The 14,415-nt window shown below is 47.0% G+C and overlaps 1 protein-coding gene across 2 annotated transcripts in view; it reads left to right on the top strand.

The window, feature by feature from the left end:
• TESK2 (testis associated actin remodelling kinase 2) overlaps positions 1-14,415 on the top strand; it is a 599,416-nt gene that overhangs the window by 277,060 nt on the left and 307,941 nt on the right. For both annotated transcript variants that reach the window (XM_078671787.1, XM_078671788.1), the window contains one exon: positions 3,556-3,604. In XM_078671787.1, the coding sequence (XP_078527913.1) occupies positions 3,556-3,604 (49 nt within the window). The remainder of the gene's footprint in view (positions 1-3,555; positions 3,605-14,415) is intronic.

The raw sequence follows: 14,415 nt of genomic DNA, 5'->3' as shown, positions 1-14,415 counted from the left end.
GTGGTGTGACAAATGCTGACCTGGCCCATGTTATGCTTTCCTAGCCAAGAATGTCATTCAAACCTCATACATACCGGGGAATGGTATAGTACCAAAATAGTGTAGCATCTAAATGAATAATATTCTCAGATGCTTTGGAAAAGCAATTCTACATGCTTAACAGCATATAACCAATTCACGAAAATGAACTTTTACTATGAAAACATTAGAAAATGAGAGAGCTGATGATTTTAGGGTCCCCCCTAACCTAGGGGGAGCACCAAGCAGATGCCTTGAACTCAAAGAGTATAAACAAAAAGCACATTTTGTTGAACTTCAGTGGTGATCCCATCATTTGAGGACCACCCCAAGCACAGTTATTGGCAAAAAACAATCCCAACCAAAGGCCCTGCAAAGCATTATGGGACGAGATTAGCAGTGGCAGTGAATATTATAGTATCCAATATCAAAATAATTCTACAAAGAGCTGCAGTTCACCTAGTTGTTACTAGATGTCCCTCACGAGTCAAAGGCAAAGCATTGAAATTATTCTTACATCAAGCTGCAGTTCCACTGGTCGTCCCTAGATGTCCCTCACGAGTCAAATGCAAAACCATTGAAACCCTTTCATCAAGCATTTGCATTTGACTCGTGAGGGACATCTAGGGAGGACCAGTGGAACTGCAGCTCTTTGTAGAATTCTTTTGATATTGTGTACTATATAATATTCACTGCCCACTGCTAATTTCATCCCATAATGCTTTGCAGGGCCTTTGGTTGGGAATGTTTTTTTGCCAATAACTGTGTTTGGGTTTGTCCTAACAGGATGGGACCACAACTAAATCGTTCAATACGATGTGCTTTTTTGTTTTCAAGGCATCTGTTTGGTACTCTCCCTAGGTTAGGGAGGATCCCAAAATCATCACATCTCCCACTGCTTGCCTATTTGTCAGTTTCACTATTGTGAAAGTATTATATGCACTTAAGCATATAAAGTTAGAAATGTTTATTTTATCATATCTGGTCATGCACAGGAAGCTTTTTGCAATTATTTTGCAATTTTAGCACAGTACAGACAAGTAAACAGTGTCTTCAGCTACTCTACACTTGTGGAGAGATGTCAATCATGTGTGCAACCCAAGGTGTGAAACAAGCAAACAAACAGGGCACGGCTGCAGGGTGCGATTGTGATACTGGTGCGGTGGACTTGAATGATCAATACACACGAGAAGTATGTTCAATAAACTTGGAGACTGACCAGTGGAATGCAGTCTGTGTAAGAGGTCGAGTTCCAAGTTAGTGCAGGAGCCTCGCTGTGGCACTTCGCAGTCTGTGTAAAGAGAACATGGCCAAGTGGACGGAGTGAAAACCTCAAAACCTGAAAATGATCAAACCTAAATAAAACGTAGCGCCGATAGCAAGTCGTATAGGGAGCCAGGGAATAAGGCTCACAAGCGGCAGGCGACGCAAGAAGTGTTGTTTCAGTGGCAGCGCTGCATGCTGTTGTTTCAGTGGCAGTGCTGCATGCTGTTGTTTCAGTGGCAGTGCTGCCTGCTGTTGTTTCAGTGGCAGTGCTGCCTGCTGTTGTTTCAGTGGCAGCGCTGCCTGCTGTTTCAGTGGCAGCGCTGCCTGCTGTTTCAGTGGCAAATGCAAAAACAACAATTGATGGACGGAATGTTGCACAACGGCAAAACAATCACCCCCAGTCACAGATCTGGGTTTAATCCATCGTTATTTTTCTCACCACGTCACCCCAGTTCAGACATGGCCATATGCAAATCAGTCTGACCCTGTGCCTCATGGGAACAGTCCAGCCCGAACTGCCAAGCCATGTCTTCCCTGGACCGGAATCAAGTATCCTAGGACCGGTTACTGGCTATCCGCCGTCATCAGCCAGGATAGCTTGACTCCAGTGGTGTAGTGAGCACGGGACCAACGTCTGGGCATACCCTTCCCACATAGGGAAGCTGCAAAACATACAAGGTGATGGACGGAATGTTGCACAATGGCAAAACATTCACCCCCAGTCACAAATCTGGGTTTAATCCATCGTTTTTTTTGCTCACCACGCCACCCCAGTTCAGCCATGGTCATATGCAAATCAGTCTTGACCCTGTGCCTCATGGGAACAGTCCAGCCCGAACAGCCACGCCATGTCTTCCCTGGACCGGAATCAAGCATCCTACGACTGGTTTCTGGCTATCAGCTGTCATCAGCCAGGATAGCTTGACTCCAATTGCATGGAGAGCCCCAAGAGCCTGAAATCTGTACACACAGAGACTGAGATGATGAATTATGTTTAGTAGGACATGAGAGCATGGAATCTAGAAAGATTAAGAATGAGTTGCATGGTGCTTGGCCAGGAGACCACGGGAGCCTGAAATCTGTAGAGACTAAGAATGAGATGATGACTGCTGTTTAGCCGGAGGATTTGAGAGCCTAAAGAATAGGAATAAGATTTGAGCAGTGCTTATATTGTTCCAGAAAGAGGGGAGGCGGTGCTAAGAATCTGGGTGTGCAGATTGATAAATTGCCATATGTAAATTAAATAAATGCAAAGGTCTCAACTTCTTTCTTTATAATTAAGAAAATGCTTCCTTCTCTGCCAGCCAATACTAGGAAAACTGTTATGACTTGTTTTGGTACTATCGAAATTAGATTATTGCAATGGATTGTATTTGAACATTCAAAGTGAACACGTAAATAAAATTGCAGATGAGACAAAATGCGGCCGCTAGAGTCTTGCTGGGTCTGCCCAAATTTCAGCCAGGTAAGTTTAAGGCCTTATGCTTGGCTTATAAAGACTTAAATAATGCAGGCCCTATCTTTCTTGGAACGCTTCCTCTGCATATTACAGCGTTACCTTCATTGATCGCCTTCATGAAGGAGCTCAAAACGTGGCTTTTTCAGAATTGGTCTCTTTTTTTCCAGTTATGCTCTCTGAGTCTCAGCACCAAGACACCCCAGGGTATTCTTGTGCTTAACAAGTTGTTGCAATAACATAACATAAAAGGTGCATCATAATGTCTAAGAGGTTAGGTTCATTACTGAATTGAAAGTCTTGCTGTAGGGGTCAGGTCTGCTTTGGGGACACTTTGCTGTAGTCCTCCCTGGGCATTTGGGCCAACACCGCTGAGTGGGACGGTGCACAACAGGACTGTTTTATTTTTGTTGTCCCCCCACACACAGTTTGACACAGGTAGCCAGGTAGAGTTAAGTAGACTTCTTTATTGGTTGCAGGTAAATAAGTACATCAGACCATATTCCCGTTGCCAGGCCTTCTTCTAGCCCCACCAGGAGCAGCCCATCTTCAACTGTCCCCACTCATCCACACAGGCACGCAGGCATTCCACGCATCACAGGCACACCATCATTCCGATACCATCTCTCACTCTGGCTGAGCAGCCAGGAGACAGCTAGGCTGGGTAGCATTAAATAGAACAGTGAGGATATAACCGTTTTGTCCAGCTCTGGGATTGTAATCCTTCAACTGCATTTATACTGATTCAAACTGACCTATTACTTTGGCACAGTTAAGCTTGTTATAATATCCATGTGTTTTTGTGTTTGTTACAGGTTTATGGGTGTCTGCGTCCACGAAGGACATCTGCATGCACTGACAGAGGTAAGAACTTGTGGCAGGTTGTTTCTGCCTTCGTAATTAGAAAAGTATTACCCGCCCTGTTGTTACACTGAGGGAATGTCTTCTGTGGAAATAACAGTGTATTTTTTGCACTAACGTTTACCAAGCGAAGTCACTCATTTAATTGCTAACACATCACTCATTTAATCAACGCTGCTTGCATGGCATCATGTGACCAGTGGCTGCTGTACTTTCAGCAGATTACATAGCCAGGCTAGTAGTGGCCATTTCTTCTATATTGCCCAAATTTCCTTTGCAGCAATCGCTCAACCAGCACCTTTCTACCCCTAGGTGGTGATCAGCTTTAGTAATTCAAGCAGCACATTTTTAAAATCAGCCAGGTCCGTAAGCCTGAAGGATTTCACGAAGATTAAAAACCTCAAGAATGTGGTCTCTGAATTGTCCTGAGTAATTCCTAGACTCTGGTGCAGCAGGGGTTAAATTCTATCCTCCTCGGCTTGATTTCCTAACCCTCAGACGGACTTGAAGAACTTTTTAAAACAAACAGATATTTGGTAAAATATGTTAGTAGATGAATGATTCCCTATTATAGCAAGTACATCCTAAGCTCGATTCCTAAACTCCTGTACACGCAGCAGAGAAGATATGATGAACTGTACCGTTGACCTCCCACACACTAACAAAAACGTAAAGGACATATAATAAAAACCCCAATGTTTATTAAAATGTCAGAAAGACCGTGGCTTTTTGACGCTAATTTGGGAGTTGAGGGTATTGTGGGCATTTGTTTGGATGTGAAGTGAAGCTCAGGGTTTTCTTAATTTCAGAGCTCGTCCTGTTTGTGGCACGTCAGCATGCCATAATTATCACTCTGCTGCAGGGCCGGACTGGGAACTGAAAGCAGCCCTGGCAAATTTTGCCAGACCAGCCCCCGTCCGGCGCGTAGCTAGCCAGCCCCCGTCCGGCGCATGAACAAGCACTTATCTTATAAAGCGCTCGCACACCCAAGGGTTTCATGGCGCTAACCAGCAGGACGCAAACACTACTGAGGGGACCATCCTACACTAGGCCGTCGCTTGGGTAAACAGCCATGTCTTTAATAGCTTCCTGAATGGAAGAAGAGAGGTACCAGAACGAATTTCCAAGGGAAGAGAATTCCACAGCTTGGGTGCAAGGGTGGCGAACCTGCGGCCTCCCTTGCGTGCTAGCTTATAACGAGGAGTGATCAAAAGGGTATGAGAAGCAGACCGGAGGCTACGGGAGGGGGTATATCTAAGAAGAAGTTTCTGAATGAACTTAGGACTACGAGTGTGAAGAGATTTGAAGACTATGCAGGCCAATTTGAAGGTGACACGGTGTTGAATAGGGAGCCAATGAAGTTGCCTCAGCAGAGGTCTGGCTGACTGCCATCGCAGGAGGCGGTGTATCAGTCTAGCCGCCTGATTTTGTGCCATCTGCAGACTTCTACTGAGTGTGACAGGGAGGCCGAGAAAGATGGCGTTGGCGTAGTCTAATTGAGACAGCACCAGTGCTCTGACTACCTGGGTCCGTGCTGATTGAGTGAGGATCTGACAGATCTTTCTAATTTTCCGCAGTAGAAAAAAGCAGGTGGACACAACAGAGTTGACCTGAGGTTTTAAGGAGAGCTCGCTGTCAATGAGTACCCCTAGGCTTTTGACTGATTTAGAGGGGACAGGTGGAGGACCTAATTTAGAAGGCCAGTAATGAGGGCCCCAAAATTATTGACTATTGCCGAACAAGACTAATTCCGTCTTGCCCGGATTTAGCTTGAGTTGCAGCAATAGATCTGGCTATGCTTCTTACGTGGGGAGGGGGGGGAGAGAGGGAGACAGAAGAAGAGAAAGGGAGAAGTAGAGGGGGAAACAGAGGAAGAGAATGAGAGAGAGGAAGGAGTGGAATGAGAGAAAGATGGGGAGAGGGATGGAAAGAGACAGAGAGGGATGGAAAGAGATAGAGAGAGGGAGAGGGAGAGGTAAGAGAGAAGGAGGTGGAGAGAGAGAGAGGAGAGGGAGAAAGAGAGAGGGGAGACATAAATACAGGGATATAACATCTAATACAGATCTGTTCTTTCCAGCAGGCACATTAACCATCAGCGCTACTTTGAGGCGAGTCAAGACTGTCACTAGATACAACTCCTGATCGATCTCTCTCTCTAGCAGGAACATTAATCACAAGAGTTATCTTTACAATTGTATTGTTGCTGAAAGCTGGACACACAAGGAACTCTGCAGCAGGTGCTTTTAAATCTTGTTATTGCGACACTGCACATTTCACATGCACACATTAGTAACTATCTGTGACCTTAAACGCTGCCACATGAATCGCTCTTCTTTTTAAACATCAAGTCTTGGTTGGACCTTTACATTCCACCGCCCATTCCTCCACTTCTGGCTTGGACATAGTATTTCAAACCTTGGAGCAGTTCTTTCTAAGCCTTCATAGCTGATCGGTGCCACCTTGTGCTGAACCCAGCGGAAGCGCCACTTCTTAAAATGACCTGCCCTCTCTTTTTAAAATGTCTCCCACCACCAAATCTAGCCTCAGAAAACCAGTTCCATTAATTCCAAAAATGAACCCCCCAACAACAATCACAAAACACAGAATGTTATATCCCATCATACGTCCCACACCTCTAAGAATTAGAATTTGTACTTCATAGAACACGGAGCACACGTCTCCCATTGAAAGGCCTGCCGTTCTACTCAGCCACCGATGCTTACGCCTGTATATCTAGATACATATGGGTCTTTGAAGCTGCTATCTAAGACTATATGTTGCTCTGGCACATTTTAAAGATCCTAACTCACATGCCACAGTCCTTATTGTCTTCTGTGCACACGTGTCATTTAAAATAATCCAACACTTTATTCTATAACATTATCGTAATGGTATTTCCCTTGCCCAGTCCTCCCTTCTGTTCAGTGTGGTACTGTGGTATGCAGTCGCGGCTGGCGTTGACTATGAGGGGTGGTGGTGGTGGTGGAAATGGGCGGTGGGTAAAAAAAGGCCCTTCCTAAAGTTTCTGACAGACTTTCCGCTCTGAGCATGCGCTGCCTTATTGCTCGGAGATCCGTGCTCGCCATGGACAAGCTATGAGACTCTTTGTATTTCAATCTGGAACACTACTCTGCATTTCACTTTGCTGAGGTCAGCAACAGCCTACACTTCATAGTCCTTTCCAATTTAGAAGCGAAAACAAATTGTCAAATAATCACAGACACTGCCTATTATGTAAAGCACCTCTTATTCAGGACCCAGGAGAGACAGCAACAGTAATACGCCTCCTTCTCAAGTGTTTCAATCAGGCCCCTTGTCTTCAAAAATATAGCCAATCTTCTACCTTGTAGTGGGCTATTCTGTTTGAACGGCTCCGTTTTGTGTGACTCTCGGTCCGTCTAACATCAGCAAGAGCAACTAATTAACCTGGTGCCCAACCAGTCACAGTCCACAGTCCACAGTGAAACGCTGCAATAAATAGCCTTTGTATCAGAAACTGTGGAACAAAATCTAAGATGGCTGCTATTCGGCCTGGTATTACTTCCCACCCACAGAGTAACCAGTAGAATCACGAGTTGATTTCTGAGGGTTTCCTCAGAAATAGAGAATGTTCCTGGCTGCATTTGGTGCATAAACTCCAAAGAGTTACAAGGGGCTTTTCTTTGGGGGCAGAGTGCCACCCTCATTAAAGGCTCTGTGCCCTGAGATGCTTTAAGTTCTTGACCTTATGCCAGTCAGTAAGAGGCAGACCAGTGCTCTCTAACGTCATGCCCTGGTGAATGAATGAACTGAGAGTGATTAAGGGCAGATTATACTGTGTCAGAATTGCGTTCCACTGCCAGCCTCAAGTTTGGTTTGTCAGCATGGGCACTCGCCAGCCTGAAAGTCGAGACTTTCAATAATGCAGCATGCGGAATTTATTAAAAGGTGCTGGCATGCATACAATATGTGATTGTTTCACATACACAGTCACTGTGATGAAAACATATTTATATTGTTTCCTGTGGGCCCAATTCTGAAAGCTTTTAGCGCACTTAAACAAGGCGTTTCCCATATAGGGGCTAACCACGATTTGAGCAGTAATAATGGGATGGTAAGTCTCAAGTCTGTATCCCAATTTGCTATTTCAGTGTGTTATGACTCCACCATTTCGGTGCAGTTCTGTGTTTGACCTGGTAATAAGGAATAACATAAAAATATTAAAGTACTGCCTGTGTCTCCTCATACTTTCCCATTTACACAGCATGAATTTAACCTGCTTTTAAAAGGCAGAACTCTGTCTGGGTTTTACCATAACTTGCAATGATGGGCGAGGTAAAACCTAGAAACTTTTAATCCCGCCCCTTAGAGTTTTCAGCCAAAACAAGATTAATGTTTTACTCGGGACTGGGCCCTTAACTTGATATTAGGACATAACCCCATCCCTAATACCAACGACAGTAAACGTGGTGTTTGAGGAGGACAGGAATGAAGGCAGATTTGAAAATCGACGAGCCAGACAGGTGTCATCCTCCTCCGGGGCCGAAAGCAGAGCAAAATAATTATCAGAACAAGCCACTGGGTCGCATGACGGCACATAACATTTGCACCATAACCCACAAAAAATCTGTTATAATTTCCAATAAAGCTGCAAAGCCCAAGCACTTTACGAGAGAACTAGTACCCACGAGGAGAACGGAAAGGAAACAAGATCTGGAAAAGCGAAGAGCCAGATGGGTGGCACTCCCCCATGGGACTGGTCGCAGTGAAACAAGAGCGACAACTGCCCCAAGTCATATGACGGCACAAAACAATTGCACTTATATAAACTTTTAAATGTCACGAACAATGGTTCCTTTTAAATTTTTATTTTATTGTAGTGCAATGGTTTTATTTAACGTATGCAAATACATTTCAACAGCACACACACCCATCCCTGATTAAATTGTTCTACCCACGATATGCCACTTTTTGAGGTTCGTCTTATTCACCAACTGCAGCAGGTGTGTCCACATAAGCACACCATCACCACCAATTCAGAAGAATGGCCTAAGTTAAGCTCCTGTGACATTGTCTTCAAGCACTGTGTCTCTGTGGTCCGAAATGCTTCCTCCTGGTGCAGCAGCAACACGTGTTGGTAGTGGAAGGCCCTTTGCAAAGGTTGTTGTGTGTTAAACTGGTACTAATGAGGTGCAAGTTGCAACTAATGCCTAGACAGTGTTAACAACTTTAAACATACCAAAATGATTAAGTAAAACGTTAACAAAATGTGGCGAATAACGTCACAGTGACCTCCGCAGCATAACTCGTGTCTCGTGTTCAAAAGCCTGGCTGTGCCGGCCCGGATCTGATTCACAGACTAGTTAAAGCAGGGCGGGCGCTGTGTAAACACGTGGGCCCTCTAACATCATCCTACTCTGCAGTCCGACGCGGGCCCCAGTCCAGAGCTTTAAAAGTGTGCAGTGCATCACATGCCTGGCTCAGGCCTGGTCCCTCCGTCCAGACCACCACCACCACTGCGCGACGCCCCACCCGCCAACTTCAGTGTTTGTGCTAATGATTCTGATTATGAATGAATGTCTTTTGAATGATTAATTGTCGGTACGGGGGCCCGGAAAAAATATCCTTACTCACGGTCACGGACACGGCGGGTCATCGGGCCGCCGCCGGCTGGTGGCACTGGCAGCCACAGGAGTAGGGCGGCCGAGGGCTACTTCCAGGGGCGGCCGCGGGCAGCTGGGTGGCAGGGCAGCGAGCGGCCTAGCCACCAAAGTAAAATAGTTAAATTATGGTGGCCGCTCCGGTCCTCTCCTGGCTGGCTCTCGTGACGTCTGTTCTGGTGATGATGGCTGCCTGCAACCTGGCTGTAGGGCACACTGACTGTCTGCGCAGTTTTAATTGCCCACTGTGCAATGCGCACCCACTGTGCACAGTGCAATGCGCGTGCGGGAACATCAGTTGCACACTAGGCGGCGGCGCGCAGACGCGCCGGAGGAGGCAGGGCATGATTGCGCGCTGCGCACAGGCACCTCCCTCCTGGAAACGCTTCCGCTTTTTTTTAGATGGTTGCACTAAGTTACAGTGTGCAAACACACCGCCGGTCACAGGCTTGTTGCTGCTGCAGTATGGGCGGCGCGCACAACTGCTGCTTGAAGGGAACTTGGACACAGACGGAGACTAAGACTCGGGTCGGACCGAAAATCGGCCCCTCACTTTCAAAACCGGCCCCCTGATCCAAAATCGGCCCCCCACCCCCTCCAGCCGACCGGGGGATTGCCCGGTGCCCGAAAGCACCAGTCCGGCCCTGCTCTGCTGCCCGACATTGACCAAGGCCCATCCTTCTAGCTGCAGAGAGCCATAGTACTCGAGAAGGCTGTGATTGAGAGATTTGGGAAATCTCACAAATTGCACTGGCCTCTGGCTCTATGCATGGTAATTTTGTTTGAAAGTTCTTACCCGTTTGTTTTGACTCTCTCTGTGGAACCACTATTTTCACTGAATCCTTTCTGTGCTACAATATAAAATGTCCTCCTACTTTGATTCTAACTTCTTTGTTCATTAAAATGTATGACTCTAAAATGAAATTAAATGCAAATAAATGTTCCGTTTTATTGTAGTTCCTCAGTTTTTTTTTAGTTCCTTCTTAAATTTACCTATTTGGATGTCTAAATATTGTGGACAATTTGTCTTAGCCGTTACACAAGGAGCCTGGTCAGTACTCGTGAAAAAGGGAAGGTAATAAGAACAAGTAGATCCCCCTGCCAGGCCAGACCTAGCCTGCTCTGCTGCATTGAGCTTCGTTCTCTCTTTAGCTGATGCATGGTCACCGCCCGGTTTATTGACTTTCGGTTACTTGGTGAATATACTTGGGGAGAGTTTGCTGAGATTGAAGCCCAAGTCCCGGTGCCTCGAAAATCGTATGTCCGGTTACCCTCATCTTCCACCCCAGTATGGTCCACTGGCCCTCTCCACTGAGCAGCCTGGCTCCGAGCAATGCTTGGAGCCCCTGCTTCAGACGAGGAAGCATGGTTTAGATGGGATGATCAGTTGCATCCATGGAACCCGGACATCACTTTCCCAGCACTCTATTTTCATTACAAAATAGATTGTTTTAGGATGACGAATCCTACAACTTTCAGGTTGCATAGATTTCTTAACTGAAGGCCGGGGCTAGCTGACATGGAATTACCTGATCACCCAACATTTTCAGAATAAATCTGGCGCTTGCACTGTACAAATTTGGGGCACACCATTGAAATAATTTATTGTCGCAAACGTGTATCTTGACCCAGCCTCCCTCTAAGCTCTATTGTTCCCTAAAGCAGTCATGTGCCACTAAGGAGTTTTTATTCCATTTGTGGAAACCTTTAAAGCGTATTAAAACACCATTTCCAAACACAGCGTACAACATGCTAAAACAACATTTCTGGTGAATCCAGTGATCATTGCAGCATCATATGCAAGAGGCACCCTCAGCAAACAATTTGTTTTTACTGAATTTTCAATTTGTAGTAATTTAAATTCTGGTTTCCTACTGGCACGGATGACTGACAGCAGCATATTGGACTTTCAGCATTGGGAAGATGTAGTTGAACATTCTTGGCAAAGGTGTGCACCAGCAAAGAAAAAAAATCCCTTCCAGTTTGTATGCTCTGATGCGGCTCATGAGTATGGCGAGTTGTTACACTCAGAAGAACTTTAATGTCTCTGTTCCAAAGTACCTCCTCTCCCACTTGATCAGAGGAAAACCTTGTAGTTTAGGTGCAGTGAACAATATATAGTTAATATGGTCAGATCTCTGTTTCGCTAAAGGCTTGGGAGTGCTGTCGCATAAACACTGCAGAGGGTGGTAGACACTGGCAGACTCCTTTATTGCCGCACCACCAATTCCACTGCTTCATTAGGTCGTTGTCTGTTAATTCAAAAGTTACTTGTGGTCAGAGTATTACAGATGCAAGAGCTTTGGGAGGTTGGGCTATCAAGACTTTGAGGAGCTGCTAGACTGTAACCGGCCCTTGAATGGAGGATGGATGTTGAAAGGGGGATGGTGAAGAGTAAGAATGAAGGGCACAGAGGAGAGGCTTGAAATTCTTTCCACCCCTGCACATGTGTGGACCCATGAGAACCGCTGCAAGTGTGTCAATGAATTGCGGCTTGTTTGAATGTAAAGCGCTCTTAATGCAAACCAGTTAGAATGTATAGCTTATCGGCTGGAAAGGTATATTTCTTGCAGCTCTGCTGCCATGTAATCAGTTGTTTGTTGATCATTCTACAAACCATAGCTCATTTGCTTAGGAAGTCTGTTACAGTGAGTGCATCCAACCTGACACTCTAAGATGACCGCTAACACACACAATGTGTACTCTACCGGTATATTGACTGGCTTGCTTGACAAATTGAAATGCACTTTCACTATAGAAATAGCCAAAATGTTTACATGTCATAAATAAAGAGAAAGTACAAGGAAAGCCACAACCAAATTCTTAAGTAATCATTATTAGCCTAAAACATGAAAACAGTGACATAATCAGGACAAGTCCAACATCTATTCTGTTTACTAGTCTTGAGCGGCTAATATTCCAGCTTGACTATCCGTAGATGTCGTTGAGTACCTGGAGTTTGGATCATCAATTCCATGGACCTGCTCTTCAGCAATGACGGCTGACCTGCGCCACAGTACTTGGTTTGCAAGTCCTAGCTGACAGGATTGTCAGCCAAACTGGTTTGTGAAGTGAACCATAGCCATAACTAACAGAGTGCATTGACTTTGTATGGTGTAACCAGTGTCCAGCAGACATATAATTGACTGGCAACTCCTCTAATTCCTTTTGGTTAAATAGTCTGTAAAAGAGCTGGCATCTCTAGATAAGTCACTTGTCACCTCAAAGCATCCCCATGATGGGGTTGACTCTATCCTCCTGGCTTTATGTAGGGCAGATAGTGGCTTCTACCGGACATTATTCTGTTGTAAGGCGGCTGTTGGAAATGGGATCCCCGGCTGGCCAGGGCTTTCGCCAAAGTCAGTCAGAGACCACCAATCCCAAGTCAGGGCAAGGGAGTTACACGCCAAGATAACCCCTGCTCACCCTCTAGGTAACGTGGCGCGAGCAGCAAGGCTAAACTTGGAGGCGATGTAAGTTAAGTATTTGCGCACGCACCCCAGCAACAACACCCAAAGGCCCACCACAAAGGAAACTCCACACAAGGTCATATAAAAATAGCCTTTGTATTACACCAAAACACATTAGATAAAACACACACTTTACAATGTGCCAGAGGCACGGGCAGAATTTACAAGGGATTATTTACAAGACAGGGCCACCTGGACCACTGTCAGGAATCAGCACTTAGAATACAATCATAACAGCAAATCACTGTAGCACAATATCAAAATAGAGCACACAACCAGTAACTACTGGTAACCAGGACCTCACTAGCACCACCTGTACTAGCAAGAACCACCTCAGTATCACAATACAAGTAGGGGCATAGACCTGGGGACAAAACACATGATGCAGAACCTACATTCAGCGTTGTAAGGAACAAGGCACATGATGCATCAACAACACATTCAGAGGTGCAGCAAAGAGCACTTTGCAGAAATCACATTATCATGAACTTACATCAAAGTCCAGGGTCCAGGTTGCGCCACTGCGCCAAGACCTAAACGTAGCAGCTGCCCACTACTTGCTGGGCAGCTGGGGGACAGGACAGGGGGTCCTAAACGCTGCAGCTGGCACTAAGTGCTGCGCAGCTGGGGAAAGGCCAGGGATGAAGGAGTGCGCATCACTCCTAAAGTCCAGACCATGTCCCTAGAAGCAAAAGAAAGACCTAAACGTTGCAGCTGCCCACTAATTGCTGGGCAGCTGGGTACACTGTTGGGCCACTGCTGGAGCCTCGCAGGCTCTGGCCAGAACAATGTGGGCAAGGCGGGAGCCTCTCAGGGCTCTAAAACATCAAGGGGCGCAGGGAGCCTCTCTCAGGTTTTAAACAAAGGAATGGCCCCAGAGCCTCTCGGGGCCCAAAACACAACTGCGGCGCTTCGGTGGAGTCCCCCTCCTGGGGACTCAGGAAGACAAACGGCAGCAAGAGCCTCTCTGGGCTCTAAAATAAGTGGGGCTGAGAGCCTCTCTGGCTCAGGTTGGAGTCCCCCTCCTGGGGACTCGACTTACACAGAATTGCCCCCTTTCGTTGGAGCCCCCTCCTGGGGACTCGGGATCGCAACCGGCCCTCTGTGGCCTCGGGGCTTCAGCAATATTGCCCCCTTGAGCCTCTGTGGCTCTGACAACAAACATGCCCCCGTCGTTGGAGCCTCTCTAGGGCTCGGGAACCGAAGCTGCCCCCAAGAGCCTCTTCAGGGATCTCCACACACATGGGACACCTTGAGCCCCTCGGGGCTCTGAGGAGCCTCTCAGGCTCCAAGAAATGATGCCCCCGTCACTGGCAGAGTCCCTCCTCGGGGACTCGGACTCACACTGGCCCCCGGAGCGTCCCCCTCGGCCCTTAACACTCACCGGGCTGCTGGGGCTCCTCTCTGCAGGCGGCGGTCGTCTTCCGGGGCTCCCTCCTGGTCCTGGGAGCCCCGCACGGCTTTCTGCTGGTCTACCGGTGCTCCCAACAGCTCACGGGAGCCCGGGCAGCAGGCGGCCATCTTTCTCTGCCGGCGGAGCAGGCAGCCAATCACAGGGCAGCGGCGGGCGGGACTTCTCCGCAAAACCGGAAGTCCCGCCCTGAGTCAGGCACTGTAGTGCCTGGCTTCCTGTTTTGCGGCGCTCGGGCCGCGGCGGTGATTTCCAGGTCGGCAAATGAGTGGTGGCACCCTCCGTAGGCTGAAC

Source organism: Lissotriton helveticus, chromosome 1_2 (assembly GCF_964261635.1).
Source record: "Lissotriton helveticus chromosome 1_2, aLisHel1.1, whole genome shotgun sequence".
NCBI classification, from domain to species: domain Eukaryota; kingdom Metazoa; phylum Chordata; class Amphibia; order Caudata; family Salamandridae; genus Lissotriton; species Lissotriton helveticus.
The sequence above is the reverse complement of the archived record's forward strand: the minus strand, read 5'-3'. Positions and strand labels throughout refer to the sequence as shown.